The sequence below is a fragment of the Crotalus tigris genome, unplaced genomic scaffold, assembly GCF_016545835.1.
Source record: "Crotalus tigris isolate CLP2741 ecotype Arizona unplaced genomic scaffold, ASM1654583v1 scf7180000018172.2679963, whole genome shotgun sequence".
NCBI classification, from domain to species: domain Eukaryota; kingdom Metazoa; phylum Chordata; class Lepidosauria; order Squamata; family Viperidae; genus Crotalus; species Crotalus tigris.
The window spans coordinates 458878-481937 of NW_024096864.1; the positions used below are offsets into that span (position 1 = coordinate 458878).

The 23060-nt window shown below is 41.0% G+C and overlaps 1 protein-coding gene across 4 annotated transcripts in view; it reads right to left on the reverse strand.

Moving 5' to 3' along the window:
- The window catches only part of COL4A5 (collagen type IV alpha 5 chain), a 138058-nt gene that overhangs the window by 36950 nt on the left and 78048 nt on the right, over positions 1-23060 (reverse strand). For 2 of the 4 annotated variants that reach the window (XM_039348726.1, XM_039348724.1), the window contains exons 21-34: positions 20078-20161; positions 17501-17593; positions 16106-16176; positions 15827-16018; positions 14407-14575; positions 13765-13857; positions 13228-13332; positions 12816-12913; positions 12000-12150; positions 10286-10399; positions 6045-6053; positions 2299-2466; positions 1579-1668; positions 191-340 (exon numbers count right to left, since the gene is read on the reverse strand). In XM_039348726.1, coding sequence (XP_039204660.1) covers positions 191-340; positions 1579-1668; positions 2299-2466; positions 6045-6053; positions 10286-10399; positions 12000-12150; positions 12816-12913; positions 13228-13332; positions 13765-13857; positions 14407-14575; positions 15827-16018; positions 16106-16176; positions 17501-17593; positions 20078-20161 — 1587 coding nt within the window. The remainder of the gene's footprint in view (positions 1-190; positions 341-1578; positions 1669-2298; positions 2467-6044; positions 6054-10285; positions 10400-11999; positions 12151-12815; positions 12914-13227; positions 13333-13764; positions 13858-14406; positions 14576-15826; positions 16019-16105; positions 16177-17500; positions 17594-20077; positions 20162-23060) is intronic. The other 2 variants (XM_039348727.1, XM_039348725.1) reach the window with 1 other exon arrangement.

The following is a 23060-nucleotide window of genomic DNA, read 5'->3' on the forward strand; positions in this document are numbered from 1 at the left end:
CTGCATCCGGCCCCCAGGCCTTGTGTTTGACATGTCTGCTTTAAGAGGAAGATTTACCCTGAGAAACACAGCAGGAAAAGAAGGGAAACGTATGGATTAATGGAAGTTCTGAGACTGGAAAAACACCCAACTTGTTAGCCTGTTGATTCCTATCATGTGGAAGGCATACACACAGAGAATCTTTTCTTACCTTTCTCTCCAGGTTCCCCCTTTTCTCCTTTGGAACCCAATAGGTTAATATCAAATTTTCCTGGTACTCCTGGCAAACCAGGTTCTCCTTTGGTGCCTTTTTGTCCGGCAAGTCCTCGTTGTCCTGGTTGTCCTGATAAACCATCATTGCCTAAGCAGTATCCAAAGCACACAATGTTTCTTGTTAATTTGGAGTGCACTGACAATAAGCCCCAATAGAATAAGTGGAAATCCACTTTATCCTTCACATTATCAACCTACCACATTAGAATGGCTCTAAATCATCAACACCTATGACAGATAAAGCATCCTTCATTGGGGTGCCATTCCTCTAATCTTATCCCACTCTAGTACAATTCATTTCCAAGCCAATCACAAAGCTTTGGTTAGAGTGATTATTAACTGCTCCCCCTTCTCCATCATGGCTGGATGGAGGTCAGCTCTGGTTCAAGGTCAACATTTTGATATAAAAGACCTTCCCATCATAGCTTATTATTGCCGATTACAAATTTAGGTTAGCAATTAAAGGTGTTGTTGTTGTTCTTAGTTGCAAAGTCATGTCCGACCCATTGCGACCCCATGGACAGTGTTCCTCCAGGCCTTCCTGTCGTCTACCATCTTCTGGAGTCCATTTAAGCTCATGCCTCCTGCTTCAGTGACTCTGTCCAGCCACCTCATTCTCTGTCGTCCCCTTCTTCTCTTGCCCTCCATCTTTCCCAGCATCAGGCTCTTCTCTAGTGAGTCCTTCCTTCTCATTAGGTGGCCAAAGTATTTGAGTTTCAACTTCAGGATCTGGCCTTCTAAAGAGCAGTTGGGGTTGATCTCAGGGAAATGTTTAGGGTGCAAATGGATTTGGAATTTTGAGAGCATTTTGTAGATTTGCTCACAAACTGGGTTACCTTGGATCATAGTCAGCCAGAAGGTAAACAGGTGAGCTGTTACCAAGATGCTCTCTCTGAAGTTTTCTGCCATTCCAACATGTCTTTGATATTGTTGAGTTTGGAAGGAGCCACAAAGTACTAAATTGCATGCTCCCACCATGTTTATTTTCAAAAAATATATATATACAGGGCCTGTTAATGCAGTTCTTGGGGAAAAAATGTTGATGTGATGGAAGGGGACCTTGGCTTTGCAGCATGTTAGCCTTCCATTATTTTATTTTAAAGGATATAGAAATAGGCATGGTAAGAACCCATGGTAGGAGCCCAATGGATGCCAAGAGAAGCACCTATTGGCAACACCTTGTCTTAAAAAACCTGCACAATGTGTCTGAAATCAGAATTTCCCTTCCTCTATCTATAGGTGATAAACCAAAAGTATAGTTGCACTTTTACAGGCTTCAGAGGATTAATCCTGGATCCCAGAGATAGGAAACAAGAGACATCTTACCTTTGGAGCCAGGTAAGCCATTTCTGCCAGGAGATCCAGGTGTTCCCTGAGGACCAGGTGCCCCCATCACTCCCATCTCGCCTTTGCTTCCTGGAAGCGCAGCAGAAACAGTTTTATTTGGAGCTATAAAAGCCCTAACCTTCCAAATCTTTTTACTTCCCTTTCCATCCCGACATTTCATCCTGAATTTTTTTGCCAATAGCAAGGCAATTGGCTAATCTCTAATTCAATATCTCTCAACCTTGGAATTTTTTCAGTTGTGTGGACTTCAACTCTCAGAATTCTGAAAGCTGTCAAGGTGGAAAACCCGATACCCTCTCGCTGTGCTCAAATAATTCCCACTTTTTTTATGCTTAGCGATCCTATTTAATTTGGGAGAGCCATCTTAGGAGCATCGTGAGCACGTGGGAGGGCCATATTGTTGACCTTGCAACTTTCCACAACAAGAGATGCCTCTCTTGCTTCAGTGAGAGCCGTATCACTGAATATATTCAGAAAGCTTTTAATTCTTGGAGGGCTTTCAGACAGTCGGAAACCTTGAAATGTTCTCAGTTCATCACCTTTGAAATGAGTCGACGTTTTGAAGGACATCTCTCTACTGTTTATCATTCATCACGATACCCCTTTATGAATTTTAGCATCTATGCAATTGTCAGACAGTACTGTAAATAGAAAGCTCCTCCTATCTACCCGAACCCCAACAGCACAAAATATGTTTACCTGGTATGCCTGGAGTTCCATCTCGTCCTGGAGAACCAGGGGCACCTGGTCCACCTGGAAGACCAGGTGATCCAGGAAAACCTGGGTTGCCCCTGTCACCTGGAGGACCGGGAACATCAAATCCTGGTGGCCCAGGATCACCTTTCATACCAGGGATGCCTTGAAGTCCTAGGAGAAGTTGTCAGAATACAATCCTTTAATTAAAGCTTTCCCTAAAACATTTATTAGATCCTTCCCTCACCTTCCTGCTTTGCAGGTATTTAGGTTTTAACTCCTAGAATTTCTCAGCAAGCATGGTGTCAAACCCCTCAAACCAACATGTGGTGATTCTTCCAAGTAGATTTCTTTATTATTCCATACTTATAGGCAGAATCTTGCCAGACTGAAGTAGACTACCACCTACATCAGTCATATACTCTGGGAACTATTGTGGAGTGGTTGCTTTACCCTCTTTCTCTCACACAAAGTGTCTGGGCTGTTATTCCTCTGGAATGCATCTTTCCTTCCTGGGAATCCAGACTACATTCTATCACACATGGCTATTGTTGAGAATTCTGGGAACTAAGATCAAAACCTAAGAAGTACTGGGGACTTTAAGAACAGGAATTTGGACAGTGGCCGCACATTGTGCCTTAAATAATTGTGGTTTTAAGATGAGTTCCTTCAGCCTCAACTCAACAAAGCCTATAGCTCAGCAGGGTTTTTTTTTAGTGAAAACCAATTTTTTGACCAAACTCTTGGAATTTAGTTTTGAAGGTATGGAATACAGAAAAATCAATGTAAATCAATGCCCTAGAGAAGAGACTTTATAAGTGATCAACATTGATTCTTGTTAATATGTAGAAAATGAGAAATTGATTCTCTGAGGCATTTTAACTGCAGTATTAGTAGGTTGAAAATGTCTGTAAAAATATCTGGAAATTCACTTTTCTATCCACTAGCTCTATATTCCAGCTGAGCTGTTGATCTGTTGATTTGAACCAAGATTGTGTTTTACACAAACCAGACATTACTAGTACCATAAACCAAGCAATACTGTTCTCATTGTTTTGATTTAATCTGCAGCACTGCCTAAGTCCTGGTACTAGGAAAAATATTAGAAATGCTTTAAATGAATAAATCTTTTTTTAAACAAGGTACCGTGTGGAAAACTGCATTTACTCACCAGCTCCTTGGAAATTTTACCTTACAGAATTCAACTAAATTCTACATCTTTTGAGAAGTGAGGAGACAGTGAGGATTGTCTTTTGCTGTTAGGGCAGGGGTGTCAAACTGCTGACCCGCAGGCCGGACACATCAAGAGGAAACCGTGCCCAGCCATTGCTGGCAGTGGCGAAAAAGTTCCGATAGGTCTCGCGACATCACGTGACGTCGCGAGTTTGACATGTCTGTGTCAAGAGGACAAGTACAGTTGAAAAACTGATGTCTAATGTCTTCCTTATTAGACCTTCAGTCAGGGACTAAGTTTCAGAACCAAGTATTTCTTTTTTATTTTTTTAAAATTTTCATTTTTTAATACAGAAAATTAAAAAAAAATGAGCTCCAAGAGAAAAATGGAATTTTTACAAGAACAAAAGAAAACTGAATAAACACATTAAAAGAATGTGGATTGAAAAGACAAAAACAAAACAAAACAAAACCCCAGAAACACATATTATCTTCCCTCGTTGAACACTGACAAATATATTGCACAATAAAAGCTTTCTCCCTTTACAAGTCAAGTCTAAGATTCATAAACTTCTGCTTCTGTATGCAACTAATTGCATACAGATAGCAATAGCACTTAGACTTATATACCGCTTCACAGTGCTTTACAGCCCTCGCTAAGCGGTTTATAGAGTCAGTCTATGGCCCAACACAATCTGGGTCCTTATTTTACTGACCTTGGAAGGATGGAAGGCTGAGTCAAACCTGAGCCGGTGAGACTTGAACTGCCAAACACATATAGATGTATATGCACATCTATATTCTGTATATGCACAGAACCAAGTGTTTCCGTTACATGAATAAAATCCTACAGAAATTTTCCTACAGAAAAACTAGTCATATATGAGCATTTAGATTAGAACAATACACAAAGTTTCAGTTTAGAAATGTTTGACCTTCAAAACCCCAATTCTGAGGGGGCTATTGGATGTCTTTTACACTGAAACTGTTTTAAATGGGAAACTCTTGTTTCAAGCTCAAAATAGGCCAGCTCAAGGCTGAAATATTTTGAGTTTGCAAGTGGCTGTGCACATTATTATTATATTGGACCAGAATTCTTACTAACTTGGCCAACCACCAGACATCAGTGCTGCAAAAGGACAGATTGAATAAATACACTTCTAAAGACAGGAGTCCAGACTATCTGCTCCAGGATGAAATCTTATAAAAAGACTAAAATGTCCTAACATTTTACTAACAATTCTCTCTCATTGCACTTCCAACTTCTAAACTAAACAAAAGAATAAACGTTGTGCCGCTTATGATTTCTCCTAAAGCTTGTGAAGGGCTTAAATTCTGAAAAGGCGTACTTGTTTCTTGGATTTTACCATCTTTTTTACCGTTATCTGACTGAAGATTCATACAAAGCAGTGTTTCTCAACGTCTTGAAGCCCACACCCCCATTTGAAAAACAAAACTTTCACATCCCCCTTCAAACCAGCTCCAATAATTTCCTTCAAAAACTTAAAACGATCAAACCCTCAAAACTAAAAACAGAAGGAACCAATTTGTAACTTTTATTGTCGTTCCGTGGTTAAGTCGTGCCTGATTTTTCGCGACTCCCATATCCTCCCTCTCTCCTGGAGTTGGCCCAAATTCATGTTCATTGTGTCGATATCTTAACTGTCTACTCCTCTGGAATGGACCAACTCACCATAGCCAGCTTGCCACGGGGTCAACTTATCACAGCCAATTCATTGCTTACAACGTGGGACAACTTGCCACGGGACAACGTCTTGCAGGACAACTCAACAATTCAAGTTAATTGTTTAAAATTATTTTAAAAATTGTTTTCATTTTTGTTATTCACATTTTATTTTGTCCCTCCCTTGGCATCCTTTCTTTAATGATTCTATTTGACTATTTCTTCAATGTTAGTGTAACTCTTGTCCCGTGATGAGTTGGCTGCAGTGAGATGGCCATGAAGAATTGTCCTGCAGTGAATTGGCTGTGGTGAGATGTCCACGGCAAGTTGGGTGTAGCAAGTTGTTGTAGACCCCTCCTCCTCTGCTGTCCCCTTCTCCTTGTTGTAGACCCCTTCTCCTCTGCTGTCCCCTTCCATCTTTCCCACATTAGGGTCTTTTCCAAGGATCCTCTCTTGTCATTAGGTGGGCAAAGTATTTGAGCTTCAGCTTCAGTATCCATCTTTCCCAGAAACAGACAGGGTTGATTTCCTTTAGGACTGCAATTTTAATAAACCCTATTTATTTTCAGTTCCAATTTGGCTGTTGCTCTTCAAACATATATCCTTTTTCATCCCTCCTTCTGGATTTCAGCTTCTCAATTTTTCTCTTTCCTTCCCTCCCCCACTTTTTAGAAGAGGAAAGAAACTTTTCAGACTCCTCATCTTCTCCTCAGATTTTGATACTTCAGGAATCCCTCTCAACAAACAAGAATCAACACCTTGGACAGAGACAGCATTTTATATAGAGGTGTTCTTTTTTGGGGGGAAAAGGGTAAATAAGAAACAAATCAATGCATTTAAAGAACAGAGGGAAGCAAGCAAACAAAAAGGACTTCGATGGAGCAAAGCACTGTACCTGATTGGCCTGAGAAGTTGAAAAGTCACCATGGAAAGAATTCATCAGGAAGTTGAAACACATCAAAAGTCGGAAGAATGCCGTTAGGGTTAGGATACAAACGTTAATACACAGACGTTTGAGCAAAACATACACCAATATTTCTCAATCTATGCTGGACTACAGCTCCCATCTTCCGGGCAACCATGTCATTGGGAAGTTCCACAGTGATGACTGGCAGCCATGCTCAATGCATGGGCTAGAAAGGCTGATCAAAAGAGTGGGCAACCAACTTGACAGAGCCACCACTGAAGGAATGGTTTATCCTGGATTCTAGTTTGTGTTATCTACTTCAAGAGGACAATAGAAGACTTACACCAATGAAAGTGGAACAGACTTCATGGTAATGTTTTCCAGTGGACGATAATCACCAGATTAGGAAAAAAAGAGTTAAATATAGACATTCCTAAAAGGGTCTCTTACTAGTAACATTAAATAAAAATGCTCTAGTTTTTTGGTTTCAATAATAGGGTAGTCACCATAATTATGATGGTCTACGATTCATCATCCCTAGCCACTGGTTACCCTGGTTGGGACTTTGGGAGTTTCAATTCAATTATTTTTGGAAACCCCAGAGTGAGGGAGGTGGAGCAGTGGTGTACTGTATAGCTCAGTATTATTTTTTGTGGTTTATTTTTTTAAATATTTTGGAGGATCCTCTCCTCCTCCTTTTAAAATATTCTCCAACCCCACCCCACCCCCCATAATTACATGATGCTAATACCCACCGAGGAAAACATTAACCAAGAAAGATGCTCAAAGGCTTCAGCTAGCAAAAATTGCATCGTCACTATTTTACGTAAGCAGCGGGAAAAGCTCCCTTTTGGAAGAGAAGGATGAAATGACATCACAGCAACACAAACAGTGACAGAGGAAGTTCATGCGGGTTGATATGGTTAGTTAAGTTTTAGCCAGGCGTTGGTTTCCACAAGACGAGAAAGGACTGGTAAACAATACCCACACGATATAGAAGTTTGAGATACGCAGAAACAGTGATCCCGTGAAAGAAAAAATAAATATGTGTAGAATAAAAACTCATCAGCAATGACATGGTGCGCCAAGTCCAGTGATTAACAAACGGAAGTGACAGGATACAGATTGTGGCTACATCTCCATTGATGGCTGTGCTACATGCAGCAATTCACTTGACGTGCTTAAATACATAATGGAGGGAGGGGTGGGCAACCTTAAGAGACCCATTTCCTGCCCTCATACAAAATCTTGAGAAGATCTGCAGAGCAGCAGAGACCCACAACGCTGTGGATCAGGGAACTTCTCTAAATATTGGCCCACAAAATTGGTCCAAATTAGATTGTTCTTCATTCTTATAACAAGGGGCAGGATCCTTGTATCCCCAAAGGCAAATACGTTATCACAGGTACCCTACAATAACATCTGTTACATTCTTAAAGGGTCTTACTTCCAAGATATATATGTTTAAAAAAAATCTGCCATCAAGACAAGAATGTGTCAAAAAAAATGAGAGCAAACTCTGATCTACATTGAGTACTTAAGGTCTATGGGCACTTCTTTTAATTAAGTGAAGGAAAAAAAATATGCAAAGGTCTTATGTTGACTTTACATTTTTTTTAGGGAGAAGTAGATAGAAATTGTCTAGGAATGGGAGTAACAAAACAAATTTGGATAGTTATGGATTCACACTTTTCCAAAAGGAAAAGATGTGGTTTTACCCATTAGGTGCTCTCATTTTCTACTCCATTTCTTCTATAGATCATCTCAACTTCTGCTGCTTACTCCTTCCTTCATTTCTCCCCAGATTAGATTTTCTCTGTTTACTGCTTGCTGTCTGCATTTCAGATCCCATCTGTCTTCTCTAATGGTCACCTGGAGAGACCCCAATGAACATTTCACTTTGATTGCCTCCATGCCTACACCCTTGGAAAAAGGGTGGTCCATCTATCATTTTACATTTAGAGAACATCCTCATTTCTTCTTGAAGAAGGCATAATTCCATGCATTGTGCCTTACATCCCATTGTATTTTACTTCTTTCCTCCACAATGAAGGTGTCCATCCAAAGAAGTAAGCAGTAACAGAGAAATGGATATTAACCGTAAGCCAACTTCTGACTAGCTGACTGGCTGGGCTGACGGGGAAATGGATCTGGTCCCTAAAGTGGTTTCTGGTTCCCATTCATGGGCTAGAACTTTGACTTTAAATGCATCATTTCTCTGGTATCAGATCAGCTCAGTGACAGCATCAAGTGCTCCTTTACTCCTGTCAAAAAGCTAGATAGGTCAAACCTGATACGTTCTGGGTTAGAGACCACAGAAAATCTGGAGATAGCTTACAAAGGGAGGCCAGACAACATTCTGGCAAAATAATTTCTATTGTTACCAAGAAAGCTACAGGTCCATATCCATAGGATTCAAGTTCCGTTGGAAGAACTTTTTCCAAATATTAAAACTGCCAACCACACAACAGAGGCGTGGTTTTCAGGTGTCATCATGCAATCTCATGCACTGGACACCTGCCAAATGATGAAAACTTCAAACATATCCCCAGATATCGATAATACCATTCGGAAGATCTTTTATGCTCTCACCTGAAATATTGGTATGATCCTAAGGAAGAATCAGGATAACAATGAGAGAATAACAGAGCTGGGAGGTCTTCTAATCCAACCCCAGGCTCAAGCAGGAGTCCCTCAACCATATCACTAAAGCCCTGTGAGATTGGTGCTCTTTGAGGGCTTCAGATTTTATTTAGGAAGTCCTACAGATGCCACATTCCCAGGTCTGACTCAATGAACGTACGATGAAGGCAAGCTATATTGCCCTGATCATGATCCATTGACATGGCCAACATTTTTGCAGATATTAGTAACGCTTTTAAAAAAGTAACGCTTTTAAAAAAATGAAAGACATTTTCTTCTAGTTTGTTTTTTTTTTAAATAAGAACAATAAAATGGATATAATAGCAAATGAAAGAGATGCACAATGTTGGGTGTACTTTGCGATGTAGGTGTGAACATGCAGTGAATCTTGAACCTCCAGGCACAGATTTTCTTCCAAGAAATAGAAATGGTGGCTCACATTTGACAGAATCGTGGTTTAAAATGAATCTGTGTTTTACAGTTCATGCAGGGTGTACAAGAAGAACCAAAACACACTGAGATCGTTAGAGAAGAGGTTTTGGTGCAATTTGCCTGAAAGTGCTACTACTGTGGCTAAGGGTTTTAGGATTCGATGTTTCTCAGTTTAAAGCCCTCTTAAATGCAACCTATTCTTACAGCCCAGTTAAGTTCCTGTCATATAATTATAAGAGATTTACAACATTGGTTAACATCAATTTCTAACCTACTCTTCAAATGAAGCAAAATCGCACTCAGAAAAACAAGAGCTAGATGTAAGTACAGATAGTTCTCGACTTAAAAGCATTTATATCTTTTGTAGACCTCCATAGATCCAATGAAGAATGGTTTTTGGTCTCACTGGAGCTGTTGGTCATTTGAACAATGATTTCATATTACAGGGAGTCCTGGATTTACAACCGTTCATTTAGTGACTATTCAGAGCTACAACAGCACTGAGAAAAGTGACTTATGACCATTTTTCACGTGTGATCAAAATTTGTATTTATGACGACTGCAGTGTCCCGGGGTCATGTGATTCCTCTTTGGCCACCTTCAGACAATCAGAGCCAATGGGGGAAGCCAGATTCACTTAACAACCGGGTTACTAACTTAACAACCGCAGTGATTCACTTAACAACGGTGGCAAGAAAGACTGTAACATGGGTCAAAACCTACTTAAATGTCTCACTTAACAACAGGAATTTTGGGCTCAATTGTGGTCGAAAGTCGAGGACTATCTGTATATATCTAGGGAGGATAAGCTATGTATCAACTGCATAATTTATCTTCCTTTGTTTATTTAAGATTGTTTTAAGGCTACACTCCCATTTATTTAGCTCAGCTGAACTTTACTAAAAGCAACTCCAAAACAGGACCCTAAAATATTGCCTTGTTGCATTCAAACCCAGACTTTCCCAATCCAGCCTTTTCCAGATGCGTTGAGACTGTAATTCCCATAATTCCTAGCTAGATGTCGCCTTGGAATTCTGGGAGCAGGAGTTGCCAAAAGAGTTGGGGAAGACTGTGCTCCATTCCTTTCAGGAATTCAGGCTGACAGTTCTAATCTGGAATTGACTCACTTACTAACTGGATACTTGGACACTTACCTGGTGGTCCTGCTGGTCCTGGAAGACCGGGTGGCCCAGGTGGTCCTTGCACACCAGCTCCTGGAATCCCTGGAGGTCCAGCTAGCCCAGGCTGGCCACGTGGTCCTGTATCACCTAAAAAGAAGGTTTCAAGAAACTAAATATTTCAGAAGCTACATATGTTCTTAGAAATAACATATTGAAATATGCATGTTGCAGCATTCAGCGAACCCTTGTGTACCTTTGAAGAAGCTGGAAGGACAAAGTCCCCTATCCATCATGGATTCTGTTCAATAATTTATGTATTATTGAAAACTGGCTGGCAATGAGAGGACGGGGATGTTTCATTTTCAGAAGTGCACCTACTTGGGTCTTCAGTGAGACACCAGCCATGACTCCAGAGAAGGCAGTAGAATGGCAATGGTTATCCAAGGGACTTTTGAGAACATTGACCATAGTATCCCTCTGGATCTCCTTCAAGGGTCAGGGTGGGGGGACATGGTGTTGCACTGGACCCATCTTTTTGGACCCAGGAACTGGAAAATGGATTAGGATTCTAAACATGTTCATATTTGGCTTTGGTTTCTGTTGCTTTTTACTGTGTTGTGTCGTTTCATGTTTCATATTTATCGTGTTTTTTTAATCCTACGTTAACTGACCTGACCAGACTTACATCTGCAAATGGAGATGGATGGATGGATGGATAGGCAGATGGATGGATGGATGGATGAATAGATAGATAGATAGATAGATAGATAGATAGACAGATAGACAGACAGACAGACAGACAGACAGACAGACAGAATCACACTTCTAGACCTAACCATGGTTGTTCGTTTAGAGAGGGAATCACATTTTTTGAAACTCAATCTCCTTCCTGGAATTATGTTCTCATAAACTGGCATAGTCAACTGACACATTTGAGAGTTGTATTCTAGTGACATCTGGAGGACACAGTTTGCTCTACTTAGAAACGGATACTCTTGACCTTGCTTGGAATCAAAACTAAATAGAATGAGCCTTGGTGGGATGGGAAACCATCACAGTTTTAATCCAGACCACATCAAGAAGAGGAGGTAATGGAAGTACTACTATCAAAAAACTCACCTGGCCCTATCCATGAAACCATCAAGAGTGGAGTGTAACTCAAGAAAAAAATACATTTTTATCATCTCTTAAATCAAAAGAATAGTACTGTTTTAAAACATTTCTTTCAGTACGCCCCTTATAACATTAATTTTACCAGTCTATGTTGCTTTCCCCCATTGTAACACTTCTCCACAACTATGAAGAGAGGTTCTAGATAGAGCAAAATATGATTTGGAAGAAGATGGTTCCAATCCTGGAGGACTTGTTGTTGTTAATTGCAAAGTCGTGTCCGACCCATCGCGACCCCATGGACAACGTTCCTCCAGATCTTCCTGTCCTCTACCATCTTCTGGAGTCCATTTAAATTCACACCTACTGCTTCAGTGACTCCATCCAGCCATCTCATTCTCTGTCGTCCCCTTCTTCTATTGCCCTCAATCTTTCCCTGGAGGACTAGTCAACTGCAAATCAAGACTTGTTTATTCAGCCATCATGCTGAACTCATATTGGCACACATCCAGTCTGATTCTGCCTGGGTCCAAAAAGAGGCATAGAAAACCAGAAAATAGCCTTAAACCGAATCCCTACATTTAAGTCAGACTCGTCTCCATTGACTGCTGCCACAACCAAATAGCCTTTTCTGTACCTTTAGCGCCGACAGCTCCATCAAAACCTGGCCGTCCTGGGGACCCAGGGTTTCCTGAGAAGCCGGGCACTCCTTTGGCACCTTGTGCTCCTTTGAAACCTGGTGGACCAGGTGGCCCTGGGGGTCCTGGAATGCCAAATCCTCGCTCTCCCTGAAAGGCCAGATAGCAAAACGTTAGTTCAGAATATCCCAAAGGGTTTTTTTTTCAGGAGGCAACTGGACTTACCTTGTTTTCTTTTGAAGACATTTCACCTCTCATCTAAGAAGCTTCTTCAGCTCGGACGAGATGGGGAATGGAAGGATCTCACCATCCAGTCAAAGCAGAAGAAGCTTCTTGCACGAGAAGCAAAATGTCTTCAAAGAAAAACAAGGAAGAAGCACCTTTGGGACAACCATGGCCTGGGTGGCTGAGAATCTCCATAGACATTTAGTTCAGAATGTTTGTTCTCAATTCTGCGGTCCATCCCATGTTTCCTACTGTTGTATTTGACTGCACTGCTTACAGAAAAGAGGTGTGTAAACAACTTTGTTTGGCCTGTTCAGTTATCGCACCACATCTCGATTAAAGAAACTAGCACAAGGTTTGTTCTTCATAGGACCAGGAAGCCTGATCAATCTAAGAAAGGTCCAAGGCTCAAGACCAACCAAGGTCATCTTTACATTGATTAATTGACCTTCCCTGACCTGGTGTGCCTCAGATGCGTTGGGATTCCAGTCCCTCAACATCCCCAAATAGCACAACCATCTGGAACACACCAGGTGATGGAAGACGAGGAGAATCCTTCACACCAAAGCAAGCAATTTTTCTCCACAGACCTTCTGTCCTTTCGCTCCAGGCAGTCCAGGGGTTCCATCAGCTCCGGGTCTTCCAGGGTTTCCTGCAAGTCCAGGTTCACCTGATACACCGGGAAAACCTTTAAAAAAGGTAAACAGATTAGAGGGCAATGACAATAAACTCCAACCCAATCCAATAAAATCTTGCAAACCCTTCCTTCCTTCCTTCCTTCCTTCCTTCCTTCCTTCCTTCCTTCCTTCCTTCCTTCCTTCCTTCCTTCCTTCCTTCCTTCCTTCCCTTCCCTCCCCCCTTTCTCTTTCTTTCTTTCTTTCTTTCTTTCTTTCTTTCTTTCTTTCTTTCTTTCTTTCTTTCTTTCCTTTCCTTTCCTTTTTTTTCAACTCCTGCTCCAACCAGTACCTCACACTGCCTTTACAGAACATGAATGAGACTAACCTTTGGGCCCTGGTGGGCCTGGGAGTCCAATGCCAGGGAAGCCAGGTTCACCTTTTTGGCCGGGGATTCCTGGCAACCCAGGTGATCCAGATTGACCAGGGTCTCCTGATAAGAAATATATTCCAATCATACACTGATTACCCCATCGGTAAGCCCTGGTTAATGACAATGTAAATTCTTTGTTTGATTGTTGTGAGCAGCCAGGTACCCTTCAAGGTTAGTAAATAACAGGTGGATAAAAAGGCCAAATCCAGACTAAACATCTGACTGACCAGACAGTCAACCATGCTAACAATTCACAAAGCACCGTGGTCTTCCATAATTATTCTAAAATGGGGACAGAGAAGAGGTGATTGGTTAGACCAGGGATAGGCAACCTTGGCTCTTTTATGACTCGTGGACTTCAACTCCCAGAAGTCCACGAGTCATAAAAGAGCCAAGGTTGCCTATCCTTGGGTTACACCCCAACCTAAAATCCCTTCCTCCAGAAATGAAACAGATTTTGTTATGTTGTCAGGAAATATGGCAGCTTTTTACCTGGAAAACCATCTTCACCATTTCTGCCTGGGGGGCCCGGAGGTCCCGGGGGTCCTTTTTCAGGAATAGATTGAGCAGGTTCGCCTTTGGGCCCTGGAAGCGCCAGAAAAACAGGAAGAGGAAAACTGCTTATATTTCGCAACAAAACCCAAACTGAATGGGACCACCCTCCCATATTTTCTACTCTAGATTAGTCTTCTGATGTTTTGTATTGGTAGGATAGATTTGCACTCCCTCTAGTCATGTAACCTGTAGGAGAAGAAAAGGCTGAGCTGGAAGGTGGGGTTAAATATCTCATCAGTTTAGAATCAGTACGCTGTCACAAAAGACTTAAGTCCAGCCGCCCATGAATTTTGTGACCCTCATTGAGGGCCAATTTAGCTTTGACTGTGACTAGACTCTTGTATAAAGGTAGCAATAATAAATGGTTTTGTGCTTTCACATATACATCTTGGCAAAGGGCAAAGCCGCCCCATTCCACATGTATACATTTTTCTGAATTAAACACAGCGGACCCTCCAGTCAGGCAGAGCACGGGACTTCAAACTCCTCTCTTCTACTGAAATAATCGTCCCAGGCAAATGTTCTTTCACCCGTCTGAGTAGGCACATTGTTATAGATGTCTAGGAGGACTATACTTACCTGGAGCTCCTGGGGAACCTGGCCGTCCAGGAACGCCTTGAAGCCCCTTGTCTCCTGGAGGTCCTTGTGGTCCAAATCCAGGAGGTCCTGGAGGCCCTCGCTCTCCACTGAGTCCAGGAAGACCTGGATCCCCAGTAGGGCCCCGGTCTCCTTTGAAAGCAATGCTACCCTAGGGCAACGAAAAAAAGGACTGCCTCGATTAATGCATGATAAAACCCGTAGGTTGGTTTCACCATGATCTGGTTGCTTCTAGCTTCACACCCTTTCCTGATCCAAAGCAACCCATCAACCCACCAAATGATGATGCCATTTATTAGGCAACAGGAAAGCCAGGGGAACTGGGTGATGAAAGCCAATAGGAGTGCCTGAGTCACTGAAATCCAAATTTCTTGTGCTTGAAATTATTATTGTTGCTGTTGTTTGTTGTTGTTGTTACTTGCACAATCACCCAGATGTTCAGACTGGGTTTGGCCTTTTTTGTCTACCTATTGAGTCCTTACCAAGGACCTGGAATAGGCAGATGTGGATATTTGATGGTATTACAGATATCAGCGCAGGATGGAAGCAGTTCCCAGTAAGGCCACCTTTTGCAATTGACTGAATTTGGCAATGCCGATGATGGTGTTCAGGTGGTGCGCCAGTTGTTTTGGGATTGCACCCAAGGCGCCTATGACTATTGGTACCACCCTTGCTTGTCTTTGCCACAGTCATTCTATTAGGTTAAAAGCCAGGCGATTATGAGTTCTAGTCACACATTAGGCCAGTGGTTCTCAAATAGTGGGGCGGGCCCCCCAGGGGGGGCGCGAGGCTCCGTAAAGGGGAGCTCGTTTGACCTCGGCAAATACTGTCATATTGGACGCACGTGACACACGCAAAGGACCCGATTGGATAGACAGTCACGCGGGGGGGCGCGAAATGTTTTATTCTTCCTAGGGGGGGCATGACAGAAAATAATTGAGAACCACTGCATTAGGCACAAAGCCAGTTGGGTGATCTTGGGCCAGTCACCCTTCTCACCCCTGGGAAACAGACAAGGTCAAACAACATCTCAAAAAGACTTGCCAAGAAAACTTGCCAGAGTAAAAAAAAACTGACTCAAAGGCACAAAACAAAAACAAAACCAGTTTGACTTGATCTTTTACAAAGCTATAGCCTCCATGACACTTTGAAATTCCTGGTGTATTTATCTGTATCATATAACTCTACTCTTTTTCATGCTTTCTCTTATATTTGTTGATATATTTTTTAAGTGGCCAATCAAGGCAAAACAACAACAAACTCGGCACCAAGTTTCAGTTCGGTTCCTAAAGAAATTTCCTCAACCAGCACCCAGTTATTCCCAGGATGTTAGGCTTGAAAATTCCCGATTGAGGCTTATCATCCTGGGATTCCAAACATTATGCCGTTTCCACTGACTTACTGGCTCGCCCTTGGGTCCAGGATGACCTCGGATTCCATCTTTCCCCGGAGAACCATCTAAGCCGGGCAGCCCTGGAGGTCCTGGGAAACCTGAATTCCCCTTTTCACCTTTCAGTCCAGGGAAACCAATCAGGTCACCTGGATCACCTTTAGCACCAGGACGTCCAAGAGGGCCTGGGGGCCCTGGAGGACCCTAGAGACAAAGCAAGAATGATTTTAGTCCTCAGCAGTGCAAGCGTTTGGTCCTTTGCTCTCCTCCGTTCCCAGGGATGATGCTTACTTGAGGCCCAATAAGTCCAATTACACCAGAAACGCCTTTGTCACCTTTTGGCCCAGGAAGACCAGGAGAACCTGGGATCCAAAGGGAAAGAAGATATTAATGGCACAGGTGAGAAAAGGTTATATCTCCATGTCCCAAAGGATTTTCTTGGGTTTTTTTCCCCCTGGAAAATGTTTCTGAAGCTTCTTCAGTTCTTTAGAACATTTCGTTTCTCATCCCAGAAGCTTCTTATGAAGAACCGAAGAAGCTCCTTGGATGAGAAGCAAAACATTCTGAAGAACCAAGGAAGCTTCTTGGATGAGAAGCAAAACTTTCTGAAGAACCGAGGAAGCTTCTAGGATGAGAAGCAAAACATTCTGAAGAACCGAGGAAGCTTCTAGGATGAGAAGCAAAACATTCTGAAGAACCGAGGAAGCTTCTTGGATGAGAAGCAAAACGTTCTGAAGAACCGAGGAAGCTTCTTGATGAGAAGCGAAACATTTTCAAGAAAAAAATCCCCAAGGAAGTCCAGTTGCCTTTTGGAAAAGCACCTTTGGGACAATCATGACTTGGATGATCAAGAAACTCCATAGACATTATCCCCGTGGTTGAGTCCATGCTAGCCTGCAGGGCAAGGAGGGGCAACCTAGATTCACATCTGGCCACACCTGGTTTTCCCGTAAGCATTACCCAAATCTAGCAGCACACTGCTCCCAAATCGCTTGCGAGGTATTTACTGACCATAGCATTTTTCAAACTTGTTGACTCTGATATGGGTCTTAACTCCCAGAATTCCCCAGCGAGCATTCTGGGAGATGACATCCACACATCCTAAAATGGACAATTTTAAAAAAACATGCTGTTAACAGATCCCCAAAAGATTTCACGAGATCCTCTCCTCTCATTGCCGGAGAAACACGGGCATGCCTAATATTTTGATCCTACCGGCAGCTACTACTATGGCATGCATTTCTCCTCCAGTCCTACATTTCATGCAAACAGAGGCAGCTGAGCTGGTGGGCAAATCCATGGGAAAAGTATGGTGTATTCTCCCATGATGCTTTGCTCTTCAGAACAACAAGTTTGACTGTCCAACATGAACCTCTTCCTCCAGATATGGAACCAACTCCAAACTCCCAACCGGCACAGCCACTGCTGAAAATTTTAAGAGTTGAAAGTCTGCACATCTGGAAAGAAGCCATGTTTGGGAAAGGCTAGACCGATGTTTGTTTTTCCTCATAGTTTTACCTTCCATTCACCTGCTTCGTGGGGTGGATGTAATTTCTGCGGCGTGCAAATAAAACGGTTCACGATGATGTTGTGCCCTATGCAATAATGCAACGCTTCACACTTATGGGATACAGTAGTCTTAATGGGCACAAAAAAGAAACAACGAGACGAGCCAGAAATGAATACCTGGATCTCCAGGAAGACCCGGAAAACCTTTTTGCCCTGGAGGGCCCGGGATGCCACTTCCGATGCAATTAAAGCAGGTGTCTCCCTTGTCACCTTGAATCACAAGACACACAGCGCAATGAGTTGAATGAAAGAAATGCAGTGATACAAACACGTCAGTGAAAATAATTCAGACAGCATCTTCTTGCAAAAACGGATTCTCTTGATTAAACGCCCGTGGAATCCTTTGTGCTCTCTCTCTTTTTTTAATTTTAATTTTTTCTTTTTCTCTTTACAAAATACAAAGTACATTTTTCTTTTGTCTTAACAATACTATGTCCTATATCTCTTACATTTATTTACACTTACCGTACTTTCCGGCATATAAGACGACTTTCGCAAGCGTTAAAATCGGCGCCGAACTCGGGGGTCGTCTTATACGACGGGTTGCCTTATACGCCAGAATATACGGTATTTACATTACTTCTCATACTTTTTTATTCCTCAATTCTAACCAGTTGTAATACCTGTCCCATATCTCATAAAATTCTGTAAATTCCTTGTCTTTTATTTCTAGAGTTAAGTTTGTATATCTCAGCACATTCTAGTACATTATTACATTTGTTGTTATATTTTCCCTTTTCCAGCATTGCGCATATGCAATGCATGCAGCAGTTATTATGTGTATAATGATGTATTGAAGTTGTTTTTCCATCTTTGGATTGATTATGCCTAATAGTAATATTTTGGGTTTAAGTTCAATTTGCTCTTCTGTTATTTCCTGTATCCATCTCCTTATCTGCTCCCAATAAGTCTTTGCTTTGGGGCATTGCCACCACATATGATAAAATGTTCCCTCTTTATTTTTACATTTCCAACAGTCCGGATTCATATTTTTATATATCTTAGACAATCTCGCCGGTGCTAAATGCCATCTATAGAACATTTTATATTGGTTTTCTTTGTATGCGGTTGACAATGTTAGTTTGTAATTTCTGTTCCGTACTCTTTCCCATTCATCTAATTTTATATTTCTACCTATATTTCGTGCCCATGCTATCATTGAACCCTTTACTATTTCTTCTTCCAGTTCAACTTCTAATAAAAGTTTATAGGTTTTTGTTAAAAATTTTCCTCTCTTGCTTGTCAATATTTTGTCCAATTGCTGTGGTATCCGACTTATTCCATACTCTTCCATATCTTTGCTATATTTTGATTGTATCTGTAAATATGGCCACCAATCGATAATTATTCCCTGTTCGTTTAATTCCTCCCTTGATCTCCCTTGATGCGCTCTGAGCTTGTAGACGTTTCATTACCGGAGTAGGTAACATTATCAGTATAAGTCAGTGTGGGGTTTCCCTGTTTACATACAATAGCTTGCCCAGCCAGTGTTGGGGAGTGTGTGATTTTCTACCAAAAGCTACCTAGAACTGCATCCTATATTTATATGATGTCTTTATTATATCTAGATATTTATTCATTTACAATGCTTTTTTAAATAGTGGTGTACAGCAGAATCAAGAGTCTACTGACAGGATCTCAAGAAATCCTTGTTTTGTTTTAGTCAGGCAACAGAACGCACCCTCCCCAATTTTGTGGCAAACCACCACTGAAATTATAAGGAGTTTCAAAAGGAAGCTTGTGAATGTTACAGGTGCTTCAACACTAGCAGCAATGACAAAATACAAATTCCAAACCAATACCAGATGTTGAGACTCTAGAAAGAGTGCAGAGAAGAGCAACAAAGATGATCAGGGGACTGGAGGCTACAACATACAAGGAACGGTTGCTGGAATTGCGTATGTCTAGTTTAATGAAGAGAAGGACCAGGGGGGACAGGATACCAGCATTCCAGTATCTCAGGGGCTGCCACAAAGAAGAGGGAGTCAAGCTATTCTCCAAAGCCCCTGAAGGCAGGACAAGAAGCAACGGATGGAAACTAACCAAAGAGAGAAGCAATCTAGAACTAAGGAGAAACTTCCTGACAGTTAGAACAATTAACCAGTGGAACAACCTGCCTCCAGAAGCAGTGAATGCTCCAACACTGGAAGTTGTCAAGAAGAGACTGGACAGCCATTTGTCTGAAATGGTGTAGGGTTTCCTGCCTGAGCAGGGGGTTGGACTAGATGACCTCCAAGGTCCCTTCCAACTTTATTATTATTATTATTATTATTATTATTATTATTATTATTATTATTGATCATTGCACAGTCAGCCAGATGTTCAGACTGGATTTGGCATTTTGTCTACCTATCGAGTCCTTACCCAGGACCTGGGATAGGCAGATATGGATGTTTGATGGTATTACAGATATCGTTGCAGGATGGAAGCAGTTCCTAGTAAGGCCGCCTTTTGCAATTGACTAATGGCGAATTTGTCAATGCCAATGGTGTTCAAGTGGTGCTCCAGTTGTTTTGGGATTGCACCCAAGGAGCCTATCACTATTGGTACTACCCTTGCTTGCTTTTGCCACCGGTGTTGATCTGCTAGTCTCTGTTCTATTATTATTATTATTACTATTACTATTATTATTATTATTATTATTACCATGGATCTCAGTCTAATCAAAGAATGAACAATATTTTGGATTTGTACCTTTCTGGCCTCTTTCCCCCGGAAATCCTTGATCACCTCGGGTTCCTTGCGGGCCAGGAAGTCCTCGTTCGCAAATAAGACCAGCTAAAAGAAAGAAAAACAAATGAGAGTCAGGACACGAGTCACGAAATGAATGCTGGAAAAGTTCAGAGAAACTTCTCACTCTTCAGAAGAGCTTCAAAACTGACAGCCTTGGTCTCCATTCTGAATACCAGGACAAAGAAAATGGACTTTATTTGTTTAGTTATTTCTTAAATTTGTAGGCCACTCAACTCCAGGCAACTCCCAAGTAAAAAAAAAAAAACATTTTAAAAATACAGTAAAAATCAAAAGAATAAAAAGAGAGTGGAAATTAAGGGGAAATTTAAGCTTAAATAAGAACTTTGAAAATAAGATATATATAGCGATTTAACAAATTAACTTTTGCAAATATAAGTGAAATATAAACTGATCAGAGAAGATGTTATAGGTAGAGATCATAAGATAGATAAGCAATATAGTATTTTTATAACGCATGAAATATGAAAACATTGGGATGGTGTATCTAAGTGGAAAATCTGGATATTTAGATGATTAATATTGAGCAAATTATGATTGATAAGAATTGTCTGAATATTAAGGGGAAATTAAGCTTAAATAAGAACTATGAGAATAGGATATATGGTGAACTAATAAGATGATTTCTTTTAGAAAAATAACACATTGATAAGAAAAAATGTCATACATGGGCTGTTATTATTTGTACAAACATGAAAAAAATGTTTATATTTAACCATTTATGCATTGAAAATATTAAAAATGATATTTTTTTAAGGTTGAAGGAGAATATTATTGGGAGAAAGGAAGATCAAAGTAATACACTATTAATTAATATATTAATCATGGAATTACAAAAATTAATTATTATTGACTGTTAATTAACTACTATTGATGGTTGTTGTTTTTAAATATATGAACCAAGACAACATGCTGTACACCAGGCACTAAGGAGTGTTACTGTAAAAAAAGAAACATTTCTTTAAAAAAAAAAAGAATAAAAAGAGAGTGTGGGTGCTTTCCTGGTAGTAATCCAAATTACAACTCTTAGAATTCTCGGATGCACAGTCAACATGGTGGAATTTCAGGATCCTGGATTAAACGAATCAATAATATTTATTTGGTCAGTGACCAGCAAAAATGTAAAAGAATAAAAACAGAATGAAACAAATCAACACAATAATATACTAGCAAACTGGATCACATCTTAATGTTAATACAGTTGTTACCCAGATGAACAATCTAAAATACTAATAAGTATAAAATAAAAACTATATATCCCCTAACAATTTATTAGTTAAGAGGTTACCAACCCAAAGGTAACATTTAAAATAGAAGTAATTAGGCCTTTCATTGCAGCAGTTCAAATCATGTTGTAAGCCTGTCCCTAAATTTCAGCTAATCCGGACTGAAATCAGTTGTTGGACTTTTTTAACAGATACCAATAATTATCATCTTCCTCATGTGCACAGCTGGACCTTTAGTAAGGGAGACCCTGGATGGCACTTGGATCCAGATTAGATTGTGAGTCCCTGAATCTCAGCTAATATGGACCAGATATAAATACCTCATTGAGCATTTTCAATAGATACTGGTAGTTACGAGTAGTCTCCATTTCAACTATTTAGTTAGTGACCAAAATTACAACAGGCATGGAAAAAAGTGACTTATGACCGGTTTTCATACTTATGACCATTGCAGCATCCCCCAGTCACGTGATCCAAAATTGATTGCTTGGCAACTGGCATGTACTTATGATGGTTGCACTGTACCTGGGTCATCTGATCACCTTTTGCAACCATCCCAGCTGCCTTCCAACAACAAAGTCAACAAGGGAAGTCAGAGTCTCTTAGCAACCGCAGCGATTCGCTTAACGAATGTGGCAAAGTGGTCATAACATGTTGCAAAGCTCACTTAACAACTGCCTTGCTGAGCGATGGAAATTTTGGGCTCAATTGTGGCTGTAAGTCAAGGACTACCTGTAGATAGTGGTTATTGTCATCTTTCAAACATTTGCTTCATTTTCTTGCCAACCCCACCTGGTAGCATTTTTTGCTCAAGAACGAGAAGGAACACCTATTTCAGCCTTCTTCAGCTTAAGGTACAGGCTTAAGACAGGCTTAGGATACAGGAGGATCTGGACAGACTTGAACACTGGGCGCTATTTACAAAATGAAATTCAGTGATGAAAAAAGTAAGGTTCTACATTTAGGCAAAAAAAAAAAAATGCACAGGTACAGTATAGGTGGTACTTTGCTCAATAGCAGCAACTGAGAGAGGGATCTCGGAGTCCTAGTGGACAATCATTTAAATATGAGCCAGCAATGTGCTGCAGCTGTCAAAAAAGCCAACACAGTGCTAGGCTGCATTAACAGAGATATAGAATCAAGATCACATGAAGTATTAATATCATGTTACAATGCCTTGGTAAGGCCACACTTGGAATACTGCATCCAGTTTTGCTCACCACAATGTAAAAAAGATGTTGAGACTCTAGAAAGAGTACAGAGAAGAGCAACAAAGATGATCAGCGGACTGGAGGCTAAAACATATAAGGAACGGTTGCAGGTAGGTCTAGTCTAGTGAAAAGGAAGACTAGATGTGACATGATAGCTGCATTCCAATATTTTGAAGGGCTGTCACAGAGAAGAGGAGATCAACCTGTTTTCCAAAGCACCTGAAGGCAACACAAGAAGCAATGGGTGAAACCTCATCAAGAAGGGAACGAAGGAGAAATTCCCTGGCAGTGAGAACAATTAACCAGTGGAACTACCTGCCTCCAGAAGTTGTGGGTGCTCCAACAGTGGAAGTTTTTAAGAAGAGACTGGACAGCCATTTATCTGAAACAGTATAGGGTTTCCTGCCTGAGCAGGGGGTTGGACTAGACGACCTCCAAGGTCCCTTTCAACTTATTATTATTGTTGTTGTTGTTGTTGTTATGATGATT